The following is a 21,658-nucleotide window of genomic DNA, read 5'->3' on the forward strand; positions in this document are numbered from 1 at the left end:
TTTTTATTGAAAGAAGATACAAGTATTTGATTAAATCTATAATAAATCTATCGAATATCAGTGATAATTTACTTTTTAAAATTGATTAAAACTGCAAGTTGTTAATTACCGTGTCATAGTTTGATTTACCAGTGATTAAAAATCAATAGGATTAAGTACGGAGATATTGCCCGTAGGTAATATTGTTTATGACAGGAACATTTATTTTCACACCTTATACTTTTATCACTGTTTATTATATCGTGATTAGGGAAATGAGCTTTCAATCATAAAGTTTTGAATGCCTTATAGAATTCAGACAAGAATTTATAAATTGTAAAACAAACAATTAATTAGTTGTCTCTGTCCATTATTGTAATCGGAGTTATCAATGAGAACTTTAACCTAGAATGACCAAGCGAGGATTTTGACAATTCAATGAATTCCTTCTTTTTTGTTTTGTTTTATTATTGATCAAACCAAGGAGGTTATTTGATCTCCTAAATCAAAAGAAAATCCACGAATTACGTATCTAATTTTTTGGTGTTGTAATCAGCAATCCACGAATTTACGTATACCACGAAACGTCTTTTTTTCTCTATCCACGAAAATTGATACCCACGAAAATAAATGAATCCACAGTATCCTAAGTCAGGAATCTGATTTACAATAGTTGTCGTTAGTTTATGTAATTTATACATGTTTCTCGTTTCTCGTTTTTTTTTATTTTATATAGATTAGACCGTTGGTTTTCACATTTGAATAGTTTTACATTAGTAATTTTGGGACCCTTTATACTTGTTGTTCGGTGTGAGCCTTGAAGGTCATACATTGACCTATATTGGTTTACTATTTTTAAATTGTAATTTGGATGGAGAGTTGTCTCATTGGCACTCACACCACATCTTCCTATATCTATATAGCCAAGTCAATGATACACCTTTAATTTGTAGCATTCAGCCTAATAGTACTATACCTATAACAGTCTTCTGTTTTGATGTTTGTTAAGTAAAAATACATTATACCTGTATGATCACAGTCATGTTGTCGTGAACACAGATTTCTACATTCTGGTGGTTTGGTTCCACAAGGTATAGGAGGTAGCATCACTTCAGAACCACAATGACAGGTCAACTCATCATAGCCTTTAAATAAAACCAAAAATCTAAATCTATTAAAATTATGATACATGGCATTTCCATTAACTACTTTGTAAATAATTAAACATTTTGTTTTAAATATCAGAACATTTATTGTAACATTGCTTACTCTTGAACAAAACTTTTCAAGAGAAATATTTTGGTTCATAAATTTGGTTGAGTCTATGGATATATTAATTGTAGCATTAAGGCAAATTCATTTCATTCAAATAGATTTCTTAACCAGTCATACTTATTTCCTTTTAACACTATCCAAGTTTGCAAAGAATTCTGCTCAAAACCAGTGCTAGGGACCATCTTAAACTTGCAGTGAGGTGAGATTTTTTGCTCTGTGTGGATAACCTCACTGTGACTTAGCAATAAAGAATAGCAATAAAAGAACTTTTCCTTTGTTTTTTTTGTTTTTTACTGTTTACTGTTGGTATTAATTCTTGCTGTTAAAGTGTTTTAATTTAAATTAAATGTGTTACAAGGAGTCCAATGTCAATGTAGATTGATGAAAGCAGATATATATATATGTCCCTGATGAAAGGGAAGTGTCTTTTCCCAATTGCATTTCTCTTTGTTCTGTGTATTTATTTATTAAATTTAGATCAGGGAGTGACAAAATTCGTCATAACACAATACAATCTTATTGAGGAAATACCTTATGTGCTCTGCATGTCATATGCCTTCATATGTGGTACATGAAAGGATGTCCTTTTTAGGCTTTTTATGCTATTTTACACTGGTAAGTATTAGCTTATATCTCAAAGTGTCCTGTGATTGTCCCTTTTTATAAATGTCAAAGTAATTTTAATTGTCAGGCATTCTATGACAGTAATACATGTTCTGATTTTGTGTTGGGATCTTGTTCACCATATCCCATATCTGTTCCATTAAATCTTAATGGGTACCGTGGGATGGTACTTAGGTATTTATATAATAAGGCCAATTAATCAGACACCCATCCCTGGCAGCAAGTTAAAAGATCCTTCCCTTTAGTGATGTCTGGCAAGGCTACTTAAAAACAAATCTAGGATGCCAGGAAGCCTTGCCAGACGTCATAATTATTTGGACTAGTACCTCATATGTGTAATGGAACTAAAACAGCCCCTTTCGACGGGTTTCAGACTTTCTGATCAACACTTGAACCAAAGTTGACCCGCCATCAACCTCACTGACTGTCTGAAACAGGGGTTCAAATTAGCGGTGGTCCGACCTTTTAAACCAAAATTCCCAAACGATCTCAAAAATAATTTTCATTTTTATTATTCATGACTGCGATGTTCATTTTGTTCAACCGCTAGATTCACCGAAAATCTCCAACAATTAATGTGTAAATCTAAGTAAGTATTGTAAAATCGTATCTTGTCCTCCATTTTCAACTGGTTCCATTTCACCGCATTGGATCATGATGAAACGTTGACTGAACAGGGAACCGCCTTTCAACTGGTTCCTTTTCACCACATTAGATCATAATGAAACGGCACGGGATTTTCGAATCCACTCCGAGGGTATACCGACTGGAAGAAGAAAGACCGATCTTTTTATCATGTTTTTATTTTTATTTGTACTTCTTCAAACAGAAAAGGGTCGGCGGAATTAAAAAAAATCTTCAAAATTGTTTTTATTTTTATTTTAAAATCGTGAAAAACAGGGTCGGCGGATCCGTAAACCAACAAAAAAAAAAAAGTGGCCCAATGAAAATTCAAATAAATATAATTTCAATAAGCAATGAATTAGCATGTTCACCATTCCTTTTATGGAGGGATGAAATACTTTCGATCGCGCTACACTGTACGGCGTAGTCATGGTTTGTGATGGTGAAAGTTCCTCCATCTTTCAATTTTCATCCATGGAGATCCCTGAACATGTCATTATTTTGAACTGTTGAATCCAAGTACAAAACAACAAACAAAATAATCTGTCAATTTCAAGTGATTCCTATATTCCTGAACTTTTTAAGCAGTCAGCAAAATACTAGAGCGTTTAAACATTAGTTGATCTCTGAGCAATGGCTTATTTCATCTTACTTGTCATTAGACATGGAGGACAGTTCCCACGATGACAAGGCTCATCACATTTATGAAGCTCACAGCTCAATTTCCTGCCACATTGTAGAATACAAAAATGTTCTTCATTCTGTAAAAAAGATTAGAATAAATTAATTAGGCCAGGGCTTTTTAATTTGTTGGTTTACAGATTTTACCTATGAAAAAATCGGGTCGGTCGGTCGGAAAAAAAAAGAAAAAAAAAAACTTTTCAGGAAGAAAAATGTGCCAAAATCAAAATGTTTGGTATGCTATTTTGTCATCATTTCTTAAATTTTGGTCAATGAAATAGTATTGCTCAACTGTCATAAACATCTCATGACATCGTCTAATAATTTCCCATGGAAAAAGGGGGGTTGTGTCAACTGATAACAATGAAATTAAATCGTCATTTCAAAAACGAGGGGAAAAAAAAAGATCCGCATAGCTCTTAATCAATTTCAGGAAACTTTGTGGATAATGATCCTCAAGCACAAAAACTGATAAAGAAAATATTGCAAAAAAGTTGTACGAAAATAAGTTTAAACACACCAGTCAACTAGATGCTCCACAGGGCGCAACCTTATACGACCGCAGAGGTCAAACCCTGAACAGTTGGTGTATGTGTGGACACATCATTTAAGCTTGATACAGCTCTGAATTTGGATTGTGATTAAAAAGTTGACACAACATAGGTTTCTGACACAGAATGAATGTGGTCTAAGAACTTAAACTTTAAAACTTAAAAATTTTAACTTGGACATTTACCTATTATGGTCCAATATCAAAAATCTAAATACATGGTTAGATTCAGCATATCATAGAACCCCAAGAATTCAATTTTTGATGAAATCAAATAATGTTCAATTTTAGACCCTTTTGACCTCAATGTGGACCAATTTGATAACTGGGCCCAAAAATTAAAAATCGAAATACATGGTTAGATTCAGCATATTGAAGAACCCCATATATTCAATTTTTGATGAAATCAAACAAAGTTTTAATTTTGGACCCTTTGGCCCCTAATTTATTGGGACCAAAACTCCCAAAATCAATCCATACCTTCCTTTTGTGGTCATAAACCTTGTGTTAAAATTTCATAGATTTCTATTAATTTATACTAAAGTTCTTGTGCAAAAACCAAAAAAAATGCCTATTTGGGACCTGTTTTGGCCCCTTATTCCTAAACTGTTGGGACTAAAACTCCCAAAATCAATTTCAACCTTCCTTTTGTGGTCATAGACCTTATGTTAAAATTTCATAGATTTCTATTTACTTAAACTAAAGTTATGGTGCGAAAACCAAGAATAATGCTTACTTGGGCCCCTTTTTGGCCCCTAATTCCTAAACTGTTCAGACCTCAACTCCCAAAATCAATACCAACCTTCCTTTTGTGGTCATAAACCTTGTGTTTAAATTTCATTGATTTCTATTTACTTAAACTAAAGTTATTGTGCGAAAACCAAGAATAATGCTTAATTGGGCCATTTTTTGGCCCCTAATTCCTAAACTGTTAGAACCAAAACCCCAACCTTCCTTTTGTGGTCATAAACCTTGTGTCAAAATTTCATAGATTTCTATTTACTTAAGTTATTGTGCAAAAACCAAGAAAATGCTTATAGGAATAAGGGGCCCAAAGGGTCAAAAATTGAATAATTGAGGTTCTTTGATATGCCGAATCTAACTGTGTATGTAGATTCTTAATTTTTGGTCCCGTTTTCAAATTGGTCTACATTAAGGTCCAAAGGGTCCAAAATTAAACTTAGTTTGATTTTGACAAAAATTGAATCCTTGGGGTTCTTTGATATGCTGAATCTAAAAATGTACTTAGATTTTTGATTATCGGCCCAGTTTTCAAGTTGGTCCAAATAGGGTCCAAATTAAACTTTGTTTGATTTCATCAAAAATTGAATAATTGGGGTTCTTTGATATGCCAAATCTTACTGTGTATGTAGATTCTTAATTTTTAGTCCCGTTTTCAAATTGGTTTACATTAAAGTCCAAAGGGTCCAAAATTAAACTAAGTTTGATTTTAACAAAAATTGAATTCTTGAGCTTTTTTGATATGCTGAATCTTAACATGTACTTAGATTTTTGATTATGGGCCCAGTTTTCAAGTTGGTTCAATTCAGGATCCAAAATTATTATATTAAGTATTGTGCAATAGCAAGAAATTTTCAATTGCACAGTATTCAGCAATAGCAAGAAATCTTCAATTGCACAGTATTGTGCAATAGCAAGAAATTTTCAATTGCACAGTATTGCGCAATAGCAAGAAATCTTCAATTGCACAGTATTGTGCAATAGCAAATATTTTCAATTGCACAGTATTGCGCAATAGCAAGAAATATCTAATTGCACAATATTGTGCAATAGCAAGAATTTTTCAATTGATGTATTTAAATGAATAGTTATTGTTGCAAACTCCATTAGAAATTTGAATTGAGATCAGTTTTGGAAAAAGGGAAAGGGGGATGTGAAAAAAAAATGGGGGGGGGGGGGTTAAATTTTTCTCATTTCAGATTTCATAAATAAAAAGAAACATTTTTTTGAGAGGATTAATATTCAACAGCATAGTGAATTGCTTAAAGGAAAAAAAAGTATTTTAAGTTCATTAGACCACATTCATTCTGTGTCAGAAACCTATGCTGTGTCAACTATTTAATCACAATCCAAATTTAGAGCTGAATCCAGCTTGAATGTTGTGTCCATACTTGCCCCAACCGTTCAGGGTTCAACCTCTGCGGTCATATAAAGCTGCGCCCTGCGGAGCCTCTGGTTACGTTTACTAAAGTAAGAGAGCGAAAACCAATTTATGTCTTCGGACGACGACGACGCCAACGTGATACCAATATACGACCAAAAGATTTTCAATTTTTGCGGTCGTATAAAAACGTAATAGACTTGTCCACTGGATAAACAAGGATATCGGGTTCATCAGTTGTCATGCATTCCCGTTTTTCATATCCAAATGGACGATGTTTTTTAAATTTTCTATGAAACAAGAAAATTCTGAATGATTTGTTTTTATTTAGTACTTTAACTTGTCGTCTTCCATGTTTGGACAAGTCCATTTTCCATTTTTCTATGAGATGATGCATTTTACGGAATGATGACAAATACGGAAAACAACTTATTGTGTAACGGGTTTTAATCACGCCTTCCTACGTAGGTAGGAGTCCCAGCAAAAAAAATTGAAATAGCCTTGCCAGACGTAGGAAGGCGCCCCAGAAAAAATTAAAATAGCCTTGCCAGACGTCATAATTATTTGGACTAGCTCATTTCCTGTTGACTTCATAATTATTTCAAACATTTTAATAGACGTCACTAAACTTTTAGCTTTATATAATTTTGCTTTTTCAAAGTCATTTTCATTTATTTTCAACACGGACCAGAAATATGAAACTTGGAGTTTGAAGGCCCTGCGAAGGCCTTTAATATTTCAGAAGCGAATTTAGGGGTAGGCGAACCGGGTCACAGTTCACCCCTTATAAAGGCTACAATTCTGGTCAAAGCAGACTTTTATAGTTTGGTGCCCCCAGTTATCCCCCTTTTTAAAATTTATCCATAGATCTGCATATAAATATCACGGTTCACTTTTTTGTTCTATGAATATCAGTCCATGAGTCATATTGACCACATCTTTTAAAATTATATATGATGGTCCCACAAAAATGTCGAAATTGCGTAAATTTCTTTTTTTCTTTCTTTCTAGCTTCTCTCATGTGATAGCGGTACCTTTTTGGTCACTATTTATGTGTTGCGTTTAAATATGAATTGTAACACTTTATAGTGACTGAACAGGTTAAACAAATACTTCTCAGAAAACAGAAAAAGAAAACTACTTGGAACAGCACAAGGCTATGTATTGGTATTGGTATTGTATGAATAAAAACTCAGCATGGACGATATGGTAGTTGTACTTCATATAACGCATTTGTTTTAAAAGTCTATGGGGTTGTTCATGCATTTTCTGTTCACATTTTCACAACAATTGTTCAAAAAGGCTAAATGGACTTTGTGAAAATTTCAAACAATGTCAAGTGTTTCATTCGCCAAAAATCTCTTGCGTTCTGCAAAAAAAATTACGCACAATTTTGGGAATGAAAGGGGAAAGTAGATCCTTACGCGTTTCATTAGCGCATGTCATTTGCGAACTTACCCAATAATTTTCATATCACGACCAGTCCACTGATACTGACATTAGCGAGTACACATCAAAGGAAAATTGTACAAATTACCGATAAAACATAATAAAGGGACATTACTCAAGAACGATATCTGAGTTTTGTAGTAATAAGTATTGCGTATTAGTCTCATAATGTTTGGTTGTGACAAACTTAAGTTACAGAAGAGAAACTAAAATTCTGCAATTTTTTTCACTTATAAAGAGACATAGTTCGATAATGATTAAAGTGACACCACCAACATTCAACTTATCTGTATTTTGTGGTAAAAAGCACTGTGTATAAGTTTTATAACATTTGGTTAAGGCACACTTAAGTAGAGAGCAGTAACTAAAAAATTTGTAATTTTTCCATTTATAAAGGGCCATTACTCTAGAATGGTCAAAGTGACGCCACCAAATTCAAAGTTGATCTGTGTTTTGTGGTAATAAGCATTGTGTATAAGTTCCATAACATTTGGTTGAGGCAAACTTAAGTTACAGAACGGAAACCAATTTTGAAACTTAATGCCCCCTCTGCTACGGGGAGGGCATAAACAAGAACATTTCCATTGGTAATTTTAGCACAATTATTTATTTTTAAGATTTGCAGTCCAGTGATAATATTATGTTATAACAAAATCATAAACAAAACTAGAAACAATGGGATGTTGAACATTCATTATCTCCCCTGAAACTGTAACTACTACTAATAAAAGAAATATTAACCATAATCCACCAGTAAATCGTAAATAAGAATTAAATTGTAAGAATAATAACTTTCTGGACATCTTAACACATTTTACAAAGTAATGATATCTTACTACACAACATAACTGTCCACATTTATGTCTGCCACATGATCTTTTCTTATTACAGCGCCTTTCACAAGTAAATGGGTTATCCTCTGTAAATTGGTGCACCTCCTTACATGGGAAGTCTTTATCTTTAGAATCACAACGACATCTGATAGTGGTTACATCATCACATGGACCACAGGGCCCTTCATGGCATTTTTCTTGACATTTGTGTATATTCTCTACAACAACAACATAAAAACATAATGTAAACAAAGAATCATTCAGGCTGTGGAGGGTTTTTTTTTAATGCAGGAAAACTCATCTCACATTTTCAATCATATCAGCAATGCTATCAATGGTTGTGTTACTTTAAAATATTAAATCTCAAACAATATGTTGGGTTAATCTTGCCTTGTTTTTTGTTTGCAGTTTGCCATAGAAGATATAAAATCATATTTTGATATAATCTTGGCCAGTGTTCATACTCCATAACTAGAGGCTCTAAAGAGCCTGTGTCGCTCACCTTGGTCTATGTGCATATTAAACAAAGGACACAAATGGATTCATGACAAAATTGTATTTTGGTGATGGTGATGTGTTTGAAGTTCTTACTTTACTGAACGATTTTGCTTCTTACAATTATATCTATAATGAACTTTGCCCATTAGTAACAGAGAACTATATTTGGTAAAAATTTACATAAATTTACCAAATTAATGAAAATTGTTAAAAATTGACTATAAAGGGCAATAACTCCTTAAGGGGTCAATTGACCATTGTTGAGAATATTATGCAAACGTTAACGTTATGTTTCCCGTATTTACGTCTTATTTTGATGACGTTACTTTGTACCTTTGTATGGGCGCCTTCTATATAGATTTTGAGCATAAAAGTAACACAACGCAAAGTATTGAGTTTTAGTCGTTTATTACAATACATTTTGGTGCCGTGACGCCATGGAAAGTAAACTGAAAGCGGTGAGAGCAGGCCATAAAAGTGCTGTAACAAGACTTTTGAGAAAAACGGAAGAAGAGCAGGATTTGCAGATAGAAGAAAGTACAGAATTATTAGAAACACTTTCGCAAAAACAGAAGATTATTAGTGCTTTGGATGAAGAAATTCTTAATTTAACAAAGGATGAGGATGTTGAAGATGAAATACTACAGACAGATGAGTATAAATTCTTTCTGAATACTAAAATTAGACACATACGTAAAAAATACTCAAATTCACCAACTTCAAATATTACCACCTTACCTAATCTGAGTAATCAATCAACGGAAAATACAAATCAGCATAGTTCAGTAGAAAATACGTATAGCTCTGTTCAACAACAAATGTACCATGTTCCGCCCAACGTTACGCAAAATCACCAACTTCCGAAACTCACCTTACCTACATTTACAGGAGAAACACTCATGTGGCAAACTTTTTGGGACTCGTTCGAATCATCTGTACACTATAATCCCACACTTACCGACATACAGAAATTCACATATTTGAAATCGCAACTTGGTAATGAAGCCGCTCGATGTATTGATGGACTACCGCTCACAAATAATAATTATACGGAAGCTATAAAATTGTTAAAAGAACGTTTTGGTCAGCCACACAAAATCACGAATGCCTACATGCAAGCCCTGTTAGACCTTCCCGCACCACAATACAACCTTATTAGCCTCCGTAATTATTACGACAAACAAGAAGCATATATAAGAGGCCTAGAATCGTTAGGCAGATCGGGAGATTCATATGGCGCACTGCTCATCCCAATCATCTTGAATAAGCTACCGTCAGCTGTAAGACAAAACTTAGCCAGAGAAAACGGGACCGATAATTGGGAATTAAAAGGATTAAGATATGGGATATTGAAAGAAATCACAATTTTAGAAGCCGGAGAGAAACGCACCGATGTATTTATTGACACCTTACCGTCTACAGCGTCATTTTTTACTATCGCCAATAATAGAGACTACACGCAAATACAAGATAGATTTGAAACCGAAGAAGTAAATGCAAATTTACCGTCTATAGCGTCATTATTGACAAGCGCCGATACGAGAGATTACCCGCGAACACAAGATAGATTAGATTACCGCCAAAGCACAAACATTCGTCAGAAACCTTGTATTTATTGCAACGATATGCACGACCCCGCAAAATGCTTGAAGGTTCCAGATTATAAACACCGGATAACAATTATTAAACACAAGCACTTATGCTTTAATTGCTTGGGATCGCACCGCGCATGTGAATGTAGATCTCAATTTCGTTGCAGATTCTGTAACAAGAATCACCATACTAGTATATGTACCCAAAATACCGACAGATCGTACTTTGATAAAACCGCTAATGTAAGTAGATATGATACGTCAGTTAACGCCGTAGTCAACAATGAAAGTGTTGCCACTGCCACAAGTTTTCATTCGTCCACGATGCAATCCCGTTCTAGCATATTATTGAAAACCGCCGTAGCACCCGTTTGGAGTGAACATCAAGGAATGAACACGAATATATTGTTCGATGAAGGAGCACAGCGTTCTTTCGTGACCGAGGAATTAGCTTCAAAACTAGACATAAAGGCAGAAGGTACCGAATTGATCAATCTTTCTACATTTGGAAATACAAGCACTAGAGTCCAACACTTACCGAAAGCAATTATATACGTTGAGCCAATAGAAGGAGAGAAAATACCCATTGAAGTTTTAGTAGTTCCAACTATAGCAAATCCGATCACAAATTATAGTGCAAATAAAACCCGAGATTGCAAACATTTAAAAGGATTAAGATTAGCGCACCCGATCACAAACGACAACAATTTTAGAATATCTTTACTGATAGGAGCTGATTTTTACTGGGATTTTGTAGAGGATACCGTTATTAGAGGAATAGGTCCGACAGCTGTTAAGTCTAAACTTGGTTACCTGTTGTCTGGTCACTAGGAGAAGTCGACACAAAACATGAAGATGAAAATATGTACCGAAAATCATCAGTAGAATTTCATGAAAATAGATACGTACCGAAGTTGCCATGGAAACATGACCATGAGACCTTACCAATAAATGTTATTACAAAACAGAGAACTGATCACGTTATAGAGTTTCATGAAAATAGAATGGACAACAGAATCAACATCCGTGTCGGAGATATTGTACAAGTTTATGACGAAAAACCACGAACTCGGTGGAAAAAAGCAATTTTCCCAGATCGTCAAACTTTATCCGCTAGAGATCAACAAAGAGGACCTACCAAATACAGCAGATGAGACGAATGAAGTTGATACCAGAAGAACAGTGCCAATGCGAAAAACATCTTAAAACTTATACAAATTCATTTAATTTTGTGTTCGATTTGAAAATCGTTATAGAGACTGTTAATTTTCAATTTTATCATAGTGATTTCAAGAGACAGTAATTGCCCATCATATTTTTTCGTTTCATATATGGACATTTAAAGAAATATTTGAATTTTATGCAAAGATATACTTTTGCAGCCCCCCAGTATGTTGAGAATATTATGCAAACGTTAACGTTATGTTTCCCGTATTTACGTCTTATTTTGATGACGTTACTTTGTACCTTTGTATGGGCGCCTTCGATATAGATTTTGAGCATAAAAGTAACACAACGCAAAGTATTGAGTTTTAGTCGTTTATTACAATACAACCATTTAGGTCATGTTGACTTATTTGTAGATCTTACTTTGCTGAACATTATTGCTGTTGACAGTTTATCGCTATCTATAATAGTATTCAAGATAACCAAAAACGGCAAAATTTCTTTAAAAATTACCAATTGGAGGGCAGCAACCCAACAACCAGTTGTCCAATTCATCTGAATAATTCAGGGCAGATAGATATTGACTTGATTAACAATTTAACTCCTTGTCAGATTTGCTCTAGATGCTTTGGTTTCATAGTTATAAGCCAAAAACTGCATTTTACCCCTATGTTCTATTTTTAGCCGTGGCGGCCATCTTGGTTGAATGGCCAGGTCATCGGACACATTTTTCAAACTAGATACCCCAAAGATGATTGTGGCCTAGTAGTTTCAGTGGAGATTTTGTAAAAGATTACTTAGATTTATGAAAAATGGTTAAAGATTGACTATAAAGGGCAATAACTCCTAAAGGGGTCAACTGACCATTTTGGTCATGTTGACTTATTTGTAGATCTTACTTTGCTGAACATTATTGCTGTTTACAGTTTATCTCTATCTATAATAATATTCAAGATAATAACCAAAAACAGCAAAATTTCCTCAAAATTACCAATTCAGGGGCAGCAACCCAACAACCGATTGACCGATTCATCTGAAAATTTCAGGGCAGATAGATCTTGACCTGATAAACATTTTTATCCCATGTCAGATTTCCTCAAAATGCTTTGGTTTTTGAGTTATAAGCCAAAAACTGCATTTTACCCCTATGTTCTATTTTTAGCGGTGGCGGCCATCTTGGTTGGTTGACCAGGTCACGCCACACATTTTTTAAACTAGATACCCCAAAGACGATTGTGGCCAAGTTTGGATTAATTTGGCCCAGTAGTTTCAGAGGAGAAGATTTTTGTAAAAGATAATTTTAATTTACGAAAAATGGTTAAAAATTGACTATAAAGGGCAATAACTCCTAAACGGGTCAACTGACCATTTTGGTCATGTTGACTTATTTGTAGATCTTACTTTGTTGAACATTATTGCTGTTTACAGTTTATCTCTATCTATAATAATATTCAAGATAATAACCAAAAACAGCAAAATTTCCTCAAAATTACCAATTCAGGGGCAGCAACCCAACAACCGATTGACAGATTCATCTGAAAATTTCAGGGCAGATACATCTTGACCTGATAAACAATTTTATCCCATGTCAGATTTCCTCAAAATGCTTTGGTTTTTGAGTTATAAGCCAAAAACTGCATTTTACCCCTTTGTTCTATTTTTAGCCGTGGCGGCCATCTTGGTTGGTTGACCAGGTCACGCCACACATTTTTTAAACTAGATACCCCAAAGATGATTGTGGCCAAGTTTGGATTAATTTGGCCCAGTAGTTTCAGAGGAGAAGATTTTTGTAAAAGATTACTTTAATTAACGAAAAATGGTTAAAAATTGACTATAAAGGGCAATAACTCCTAAACGGGTCAACTGACCATTTTGGTCATGTTGACTTATTTGTAGATCTTACTTTGCTGAACATTATTGCTGTTTACAATTTATCTCTATCTATAATAATATTCAAGATAATAACCAAAAACAGCAAAATTTCCTCAAAATTACCAATTCAGGGGCAGCAACCCAACAACCGATTGACTGATTCATCTGAAAATTTCAGGGCAGATAGATCTTGACCTGATAAACATTTTTACCCCATGTCAGATTTGCTCTAAATGCTTTGGTTTTTGAGTTATAAGCCAAAAACTGCATTTTACCCCTATGTTCTATTTTTAGCCGTGGCGGCCATCTTGGTTGGTTGACCGGGTCACGCCACACATTTTTAAAACTAGATACCCCAATGATGATTGTGGCCAAGTTTGGTTTGATTTGGCCCAGTAGTTTCAGAGGAGAAGATTTTTGTAAAAGTTAACGACGACGGACGACGACGGACGACGACGGACGACGGACGACGACGACGACGACGGACGCCGGACGCCAAGTGATGAGAAAAGCTCACTTGGCCCTTCGGGCCAGGTGAGCTAAAAAGTATAGGTCTTGCACAAAGTATTTAAATGGATAATGAAATGTTTGCATAGTGTATACAATTTTAGGGTTAAAATGCCACACAGCAAAAAGATTAGACATTTTTAAAATTGACAGATCTTCTTTCATACAGACGTTCAATACAATTCTCTTTTAAAAGATTCAAGAATTGTGCACTATTTGGTATTTGTTATCAAATAAATTAAAAAAACGCATTAACAATAAGGAAACATAGTACCATTAATGTTAACATTACCTGGTGATCCACAACCCAAGGGTTTATTACAGATCTGACCACAAGTTGGTATAGGATCAGTACATGATGTCCTGATTTCTGTAGACAGGTCAGTGAGGGGTGTAGCACCACAAGGACAACTGGTGACCACCTCAGGTAACGTTTCACAGGTTTTACAGTCCCCAGCATGACATACCATATCACATTCGTGGTGACCACATTCTAATAACCTGTAATGATACAACCTCTTTAGTTTTAAATAGATCATCAAGCTTGTGAAATTTTTTATATACATGTTACAAGTTCTCTATTAATTTATTTTGATATGGTAGATACGTAGAAAAAGTAAAAGCATACAAAAAAAGACTTGTGGATTAAATCATGATTTCAATTGACTTTACTACCAATTTCACCTCCTCCATAATGTTTATACACAATTTAATATACCATATGGGAGCTAAATGTTTTTCCATTCTACATCACACACTATACCATATCAAAAGATATCACATCATGTTTTTCTGCTTCTTTACTATAAAGAAAAAAAGAAAAATATTGATAATTTTTTGGTTAATACAATAGTCACTCACTTTTTGCAAGGATTCCCACAACTATAAGATTTACTGAATGATTCAACACAGCCACATGTAACTTCCATCTTCTCATGTGATCCATAACATTCTGAAGGACAGAAGATGAAACATAATTAATTTTTACTTCTGGTACTATTGAAGTTTTGTACTAAACTACACCAAACAATAATGATTTTTTACTGCAGGGGCATTTTCTATCATACTTTTCACATCTTAATGTTTGAAATAAGAATGAAAATCTACAAAAGATCTGAAAAGACACAACCTTTAATTTATAATTAGCTGTAGCACTATTCTAAAGTTTAAAGAAATAGTGGGTTTATATATAAAAAAAACAAGTTTGGCATTAAACGTTAAAGTTTAGTGTTACTCTATGTAGTGTATATATTTACTTGATTTGTTATTACATATACCTGTCCTTGCTCAAGATGAAAAAAAAATCAATTAAGTTTCTAATCTTTACACATGTGCACAAAATTATTTTCATTGAAAACAATAGAAATCAAACATGTCACTGAGTTGACAGAAACATAACAATAATAACCTTTTACAATAATTTCTTCACATGGTTCACAAGACCCCCCATGACAGGAAGCTTTACAGAAATGTTTTCCACAGTTTAACACTCTACCACAAATAGTATCACATTTCATCGTATCAGTTATACTGCATTTCACAGATTTACTGAAAAAAAACAAAAAATTTTATTATCATAGCACAGTTAGTAAAAACAATGATAACTGAAACATAAATTAAGTTATTTTATCAGTTAAATATAGAAAAATTCAAAAAAAAAGCATATTTGCATTATTTTGCTCTTCCGGTCAAGAAAAAGTCTTGGTCAAAATTTCATCAGATCAAGAAGGTTTGACAAAGTTATTGATGTCTAAAAAATACTTGAGCAGACGTAACCTCTTGGTGACACAGACGACAATGAAATATAGGATAGCTATGTCTAGCTTTGCGACATGAATATTGCAAGCTCAATAAAAATAGAACTATGCTTAAATTAGAATTTATATTCATGTGGACAGCATCAAAGAAGTTGAAACTCAATTTCAAGGGATCTTTCTTGAAGTCCACCTAAAAATATTAGTTATAAGATGACTCTATTCCACTGAAATTCAAAATGTCGGCTGCTCTTAGTAACAGACAGACAGAAAGTGAATTTTACGCTTATTGTCATCCCATCAGAAACCATTGATATTAAATAATTACATTAAAATTACTAATACCTATGTTTAAAATATAAAGGTTCTCATTAAAGGCATTTTCATTTAACAGTAGGAGTTAATGTTGTAAAACTAACCTCTCTTTACCACATGCACAATTTCTATTTACCACAGCATTACATGGTGGACATGGTCCTGGGTGGCATAAACTACAACAGATACATGTATAAATGTTTATACATAGCGTATTCCCAATTAAACAGCCCACAAATAATTTAATATGGCCAGTTCAATCATATTTTATATTATGCTTACCAGATAAAAAGATAACAAAATATTATAACATTATAATATGCTTGAAAAATAAGCATAAATCTATAGAAATTATGTGTGTCGTCTATATACATTCATCACTAGTCTACAAGTAACATCGGTCTTTAAACAAACTCTCATTATTATACATTCACTAAGCCTGACCATGTTGATTGGAAAATTACTTTATGAGATGACAATTTGAAAGTATTTACATGTTACACTGATGTGAGCAGTTATCTCCCCTACTCTTCCCACAAACTTGTCCACAACTATGAGGTGTCTCCATGCGATCCCATTGAGGATCTCTTATTTTACCTGAAAAACAATTCTATGTTTTACAAGTTATGAACATGGTTTAAAATAGACTAATAACAGATCCCATTATATATATGCAAAGTTTGTTTTGTCTACAAGACTCATCAGTGACACTCAAATCAAAAAAGTTAAAAAGGCCAAAAAAAGTTTGAAATTGAACAAACATGAAGATTATCAGTGAAAATATTCCATCCATTACTTATAAACTACTGTAATTCATTAATATTCAACAGGAATTCAGAGGGAAACAAACTAGATTCATTTCTACTAAAGTTGCAAGCAATAACTTTCTGTATTTACAGTCATGGAAATTTTCAATTATTTTAGATTTTAAGGGGAAACAATGTTTAAAAAGAAAACAAAGAGAATCTAAATACACCTTACCACAGAAACATATGTACTGGTTTGGAAATTTATCTGTAACCTTCTGACAAGCTGGACATCGCCATCCTGATCCTTCACCTACAAATCATATATCTCTGAAAGTTATATAATCACACCAAATGTTATGAATTTTTCTCCAATAACTATTATAGAATATTTGCAAACTTAATTGTGACTTGGATGGAGAGTTGTCTCATTGGCTCTCATACCACACCTTCTTATATCTATTAAAATGTTAAATGTCTTCTTCCATTCTTCAAGTTACTATTAAAATTAGAATTAAGCATTTTTATCTATAGTGAGGAATTCATAATTTCAGCAATTCTTTAGAAAAGATATATACTGCTGACCTGTGACAATTTGTGATATCTTCGAACTTTCTTTGAAATAGAGTAACAATTCAAATGTAATCACAAACCTTCCATTAGAGCTGCTGGAGACCTGGCCCATTTTTTAATACATATAAGATGAAAGGCATGAAAGCATCCAGGACAATTCCACACTGCATGATGACATTTTACTGTCTCACAACAAACCATACACTCATAAGATCCTAATGTTAACTGCTCTATAAGTAAACCTGAAAACAAGATTGAAAGTTCTTATCAGTCAGATATAAAAATTGAAAGACCCAAGTATAAAATTATTTCTTTTTGGATCATAATTAGAGTATCACTTATTCTAAAATGAAAGTAGAAAGTAAAAACACAAAAATACTGAACTCCGTAGAAGATTCTTGAATTACAAAATTTTACATCATAATAAAGTAGCATTAATTTTTATTACTTCAAGATATCCGTATTCTTTAAATACCAACATTTCTTTATGGTGTGGATGCATAAATATATTTATGTAAGACTGAACCATGATGGTAAGCTGAAGTGTGATGGTTTGACACTGAATTGCTTTTTTTTATTCCTCTGAAGTTGCATGATGCATTATGACACTCTCTTGTTGATAGCTACATATGTATATGATGCCAAAGTGTGATGGATTTATACATAAACTATATTTTCAATGTTTTTTGTGCTAACATGTTGAGAATGAGGTCAATTTGTTTGTGAGAAGCAACTTTTCACATTTATCAAGTAAATTTTTGGTTGATGTGTTATTTATCATTGTTATTTTTGTGTCTGGCAATTACATTCGTATTTTAAAACATTTGTACCTCTTTGTGTTTCGTCCACTTTTCCAGCTAAGACCTTTTTTATCATCTGTTTTTTAGTAATGAACTTTTTATCTGCTGGTGGAAACTTATACTTTTTCTCTGTGCCACTGTCCTCTTGATATCTATCATCAGTAAGGTGGCTTTGTTGTGGATTGTTTCTCCGTGAAAAACTGGCTTTACTATCCATTTCAACAAGACGAGGTGAGGACTTACCACCTCCCGAATACTGTCTATTTTTATTCATTTCAACAAGACGAGGTGAGGACTTCCCACCTCCCGAATACTGTCTATTTTTATCCATTTCAACAAGATGAGGTGAGGACCTCCCTCCTCCTGAATACTGTCTATTTTTATCCTTCCAGTTACCCTCTCTTCTCTCATTAGTCCTTTGTCGACCATTTGAATTGTCATTACTGTTTCTTGATTTATCATAAACAATACCTGTGTCTTTCTTTGAGCTTTCTTCATTTCTTTGTTGTGTATAACCTTCCCTTACATATTCATTCCTAGCCTCAGATTGTTTTGATTGATTTGAACCACCTCTATCATCTTCCATTAAATATCTGTCCCCTCTCCTTCGATCCCCCTTGTAATATTGATTTCTATCATAGTTATCTGTATTCCCCTCTCTATCTGTATTATGTCTATGAAACTGCCGACTATTATATTGCTGTCCCCGTCCCCTTCCCCTACTTCTAGTGTTCTCTGAATAGTTTTTATTTCTATAACTATTAGGAAAATTTTCCTTAGAATCATTTAAATCAGTTCTTTCTTTATTTCCTGATATTGGTTCCTGAAAATGGGGTCTTGGTGGATGTCTTTCATCTGCATTTGATTGTTGTTTACCCCTTCCTCTTGAGCCTGGGAACTTTCCTCTAGAGCCTCCCCTGCCTCTACTATTCTGAGGATTACCTGGTCTTTCATTCAAACCATGAGTATGGGGATTTTCTCTTCCCTCAGGTTCCTGACTGTAGTAGTTCTGCTGATTTTCTTGATAATAATAAGGTTGTGGATTACTTCCCCCTTGGTAAAAATTTTGTGAATTATCTACCCCTTGATTGTAATTCTGAGGGTCATATTGATAAAAGAATTGTGGAGGATACTGTTGATTGTAATAAAAATATTGAGAGTAATCTTCTCCATAAGATTTGTATCCGTCTGCCATTTTAGCTATCTGCAATAAATCATGATAATGCATTTAATCATTGTTATATATACAATGTAGTAACCCTTATGTTCTAAAATAATAAACAATTGTAGATGCTCTTCAAAAAAGAAGTTAAACCTAATTCTTAATCTCATATTAAAACAAACTTCTAGTAAATTTTAGAAATTATGTACTGCAAACAATTTTATGAAATAAAATCAAGTACTGTAAAGTTTTTCATCAATTTTATGTGATTAATATACTATTGAAATATAACTTTTTATGTTCACCTATATTTTCTGATTTTCAGTTATACATTTTATACACTTGCATATAAAATTTTAAATCATCTGTGACAATAGCCCTTTTACAACATGTTTTCTAAATGACGAAAAAAAGGCAAGAGGGTACCCCCTTAAGTTTTCTTTATTATTTAAAACGAGCATGGTGAGTTAGGTGGTATATATAGATTCTACCACTGGATTCGAGTGCGATACGATATTTATCCATTCGAGACAGTTAAATTTTCAAATTTAAAACGCGAGGCTCGCTGAGCGTTTTAAATATTTAAAATTTAACTGTCGAGAATGGATAAATATCGTATTACACGAGATGTGGTGGTGGAATCTGTTTCTCTAATGATTTTCTAACAATATGCATGCAAACTTATTCCTTCTTTGCGACTGATCTGCAAAAAGATGTGTTCTTTCTATGTGACGTCATCAGACATGGTCGCCTTTTTTCATGCCGTCACAATAGGAAATTCAGAGGAAAACAAGAAAATTCGACGTCATAATCGGATTTTAACCATTGAAGAGCTGAGATCAAACAAACCACACGTTGATTAAATTTTTTTATTCAATGGGTGCAGAAATGGATATATTGACAAAGAATTAAAGAAACTGATTTATTGAATTTATTGGAATATCTATTATACTGTCATGACTGTATATGTTTCCCAATGTTTAAAATGCTGGTAACATTCATCTTATTTATTCCTTTCTTTTTTCTTTCCTTTAATAAATTATCAAAGAACAGCTTTATTGGAAACCATGCATATATATATGTCATAAATTATTTTATATCCAAACTTCAAAAATTATCGTGTATTAAACATTTGCACATGTTATATTTTCTAACAGTTTTGTCAATTTGATGGATTGTAACACTGCATGATTAATTTTACAGCTTTTCACCAACTTTGATCACCTTGATAGATAATGAATATGTTCAATTCCAAATGTTAACTAATGAAACAAAACTAAAGTTATTTTTCATTTTTAACTTTGTATCTTTTTTCAGGAAATATATATGGCATTTGTGAAGATACATGAAACTTTTCATTAAAGGAGCTACCATTTGTTATTTAGGGGGAGGGGGGTTAAATTTGTGTCCTGCATTTTTTCATTCGTAATCTGTCCTGCCTGTTTATGTTTTCCTCTACACAGCTACTTCTGCATAGGTACTATTTGTGTACTTAAAATCTGTAGTACTGGAAATTTACTTTTAATATTCAGTACTATTTTTTTACTTTAAAATTATTGAAATATTTAGGTACCTGTATTTTACAGTACTTAATTTGTACTTGAAATTTAGGCACTACAGATTTTTGGTTACTACCGTTACATTTGCAGCATTTTGAAAGTTTTTCTATTCCAAATCTCTTAAAATTATAATTTTCAAACATAGAATATTGTATTATTTTTGTACCAAAATATTTAGTACAAATCAAGTACTTAAATATTACAATAATTTTAAAGTAAAGAAATAGTACTAAATATTAAAATTAAATTTCCAGTACTACATATTTTTAGTACAGAAATAGTACCTATGCAAAAGTAGCTGTGTATTTGGTCCTGCCTTTTTTAATAGTGTATCCTGACTCAATGTTTAAAAGTCACAAATATGCACTAAAATTACAATTAAAGTGTTATTCGGTTATTCCAGGTTTTAAATCAGATATTGACAGCGTCATTTGTTCATTCATGGTACTGGATGTGACTTACTACGATTAGGTGGTATTACGCCTAAAACACATCTGGTGTTGTTTTTTTCGCCTCACATCTCCTAAGTATTATTATTCTGAGTTGTGACTGTGTGTTGTGACCGTGTGTTGTGGCCAAACGTCTCTAATTACCAGTTAAATGACTAAACACAACACATTATGTACTAAATTCATATGCATATTTTAGTTTTAATTTAATATCAACTTTCTTAATCTTAGTTTGAACTCCTTAGTCCTTTTTCAAGCATAATTTTCATTTTAAAACTGTGTAACTGTAAGTCCCTGTTCAGCTTTGATTGGTGTAAGAAGTAATTTTAAATGATATATGTCATATTTTGATTCCAATTCTTACTATATATCTTCTTTCGCTGTTTTTATAACCTTTTACCAGTGTTATTGCTGTTTGTCTGCGTGTATTGCTCAATATTTTCTTAGGTTGCATCAACGTTATTCAAATGTTTCAACTTCAAAGGAAAAACTCCCCTTTACAAACACACAAAAGATTAAGAGTTGAC

At 33.2% G+C, this 21,658-nt stretch overlaps 1 protein-coding gene across 1 annotated transcript in view; it reads right to left on the reverse strand.

Moving 5' to 3' along the window:
• The window catches only part of LOC139512589 (transcriptional repressor NF-X1-like), a 32,105-nt gene extending 10,517 nt beyond the window's left edge, over positions 1 to 21,588 (reverse strand). Inside the window, exons 1-12 of the mRNA XM_071300312.1 lie at positions 21,496 to 21,588; positions 17,992 to 19,165; positions 17,242 to 17,403; positions 16,824 to 16,901; positions 16,337 to 16,439; positions 15,947 to 16,018; positions 15,182 to 15,321; positions 14,635 to 14,725; positions 14,066 to 14,274; positions 8,141 to 8,355; positions 3,155 to 3,263; positions 1,005 to 1,124 (exon numbers count right to left, since the gene is read on the reverse strand). Of these exons, the coding sequence (XP_071156413.1) occupies positions 1,005 to 1,124; positions 3,155 to 3,263; positions 8,141 to 8,355; positions 14,066 to 14,274; positions 14,635 to 14,725; positions 15,182 to 15,321; positions 15,947 to 16,018; positions 16,337 to 16,439; positions 16,824 to 16,901; positions 17,242 to 17,403; positions 17,992 to 19,165; positions 21,496 to 21,585 (2,563 nt within the window). The 5' untranslated portion in view covers positions 21,586 to 21,588. The remainder of the gene's footprint in view (positions 1 to 1,004; positions 1,125 to 3,154; positions 3,264 to 8,140; positions 8,356 to 14,065; positions 14,275 to 14,634; positions 14,726 to 15,181; positions 15,322 to 15,946; positions 16,019 to 16,336; positions 16,440 to 16,823; positions 16,902 to 17,241; positions 17,404 to 17,991; positions 19,166 to 21,495) is intronic.
• Between the last annotated feature and the right edge of the window lie 70 nt (positions 21,589 to 21,658).

The sequence above is a fragment of the Mytilus edulis genome, chromosome 2, assembly GCF_963676685.1.
Source record: "Mytilus edulis chromosome 2, xbMytEdul2.2, whole genome shotgun sequence".
Taxonomy (NCBI): Eukaryota; Metazoa; Mollusca; class Bivalvia; order Mytilida; family Mytilidae; genus Mytilus; species Mytilus edulis.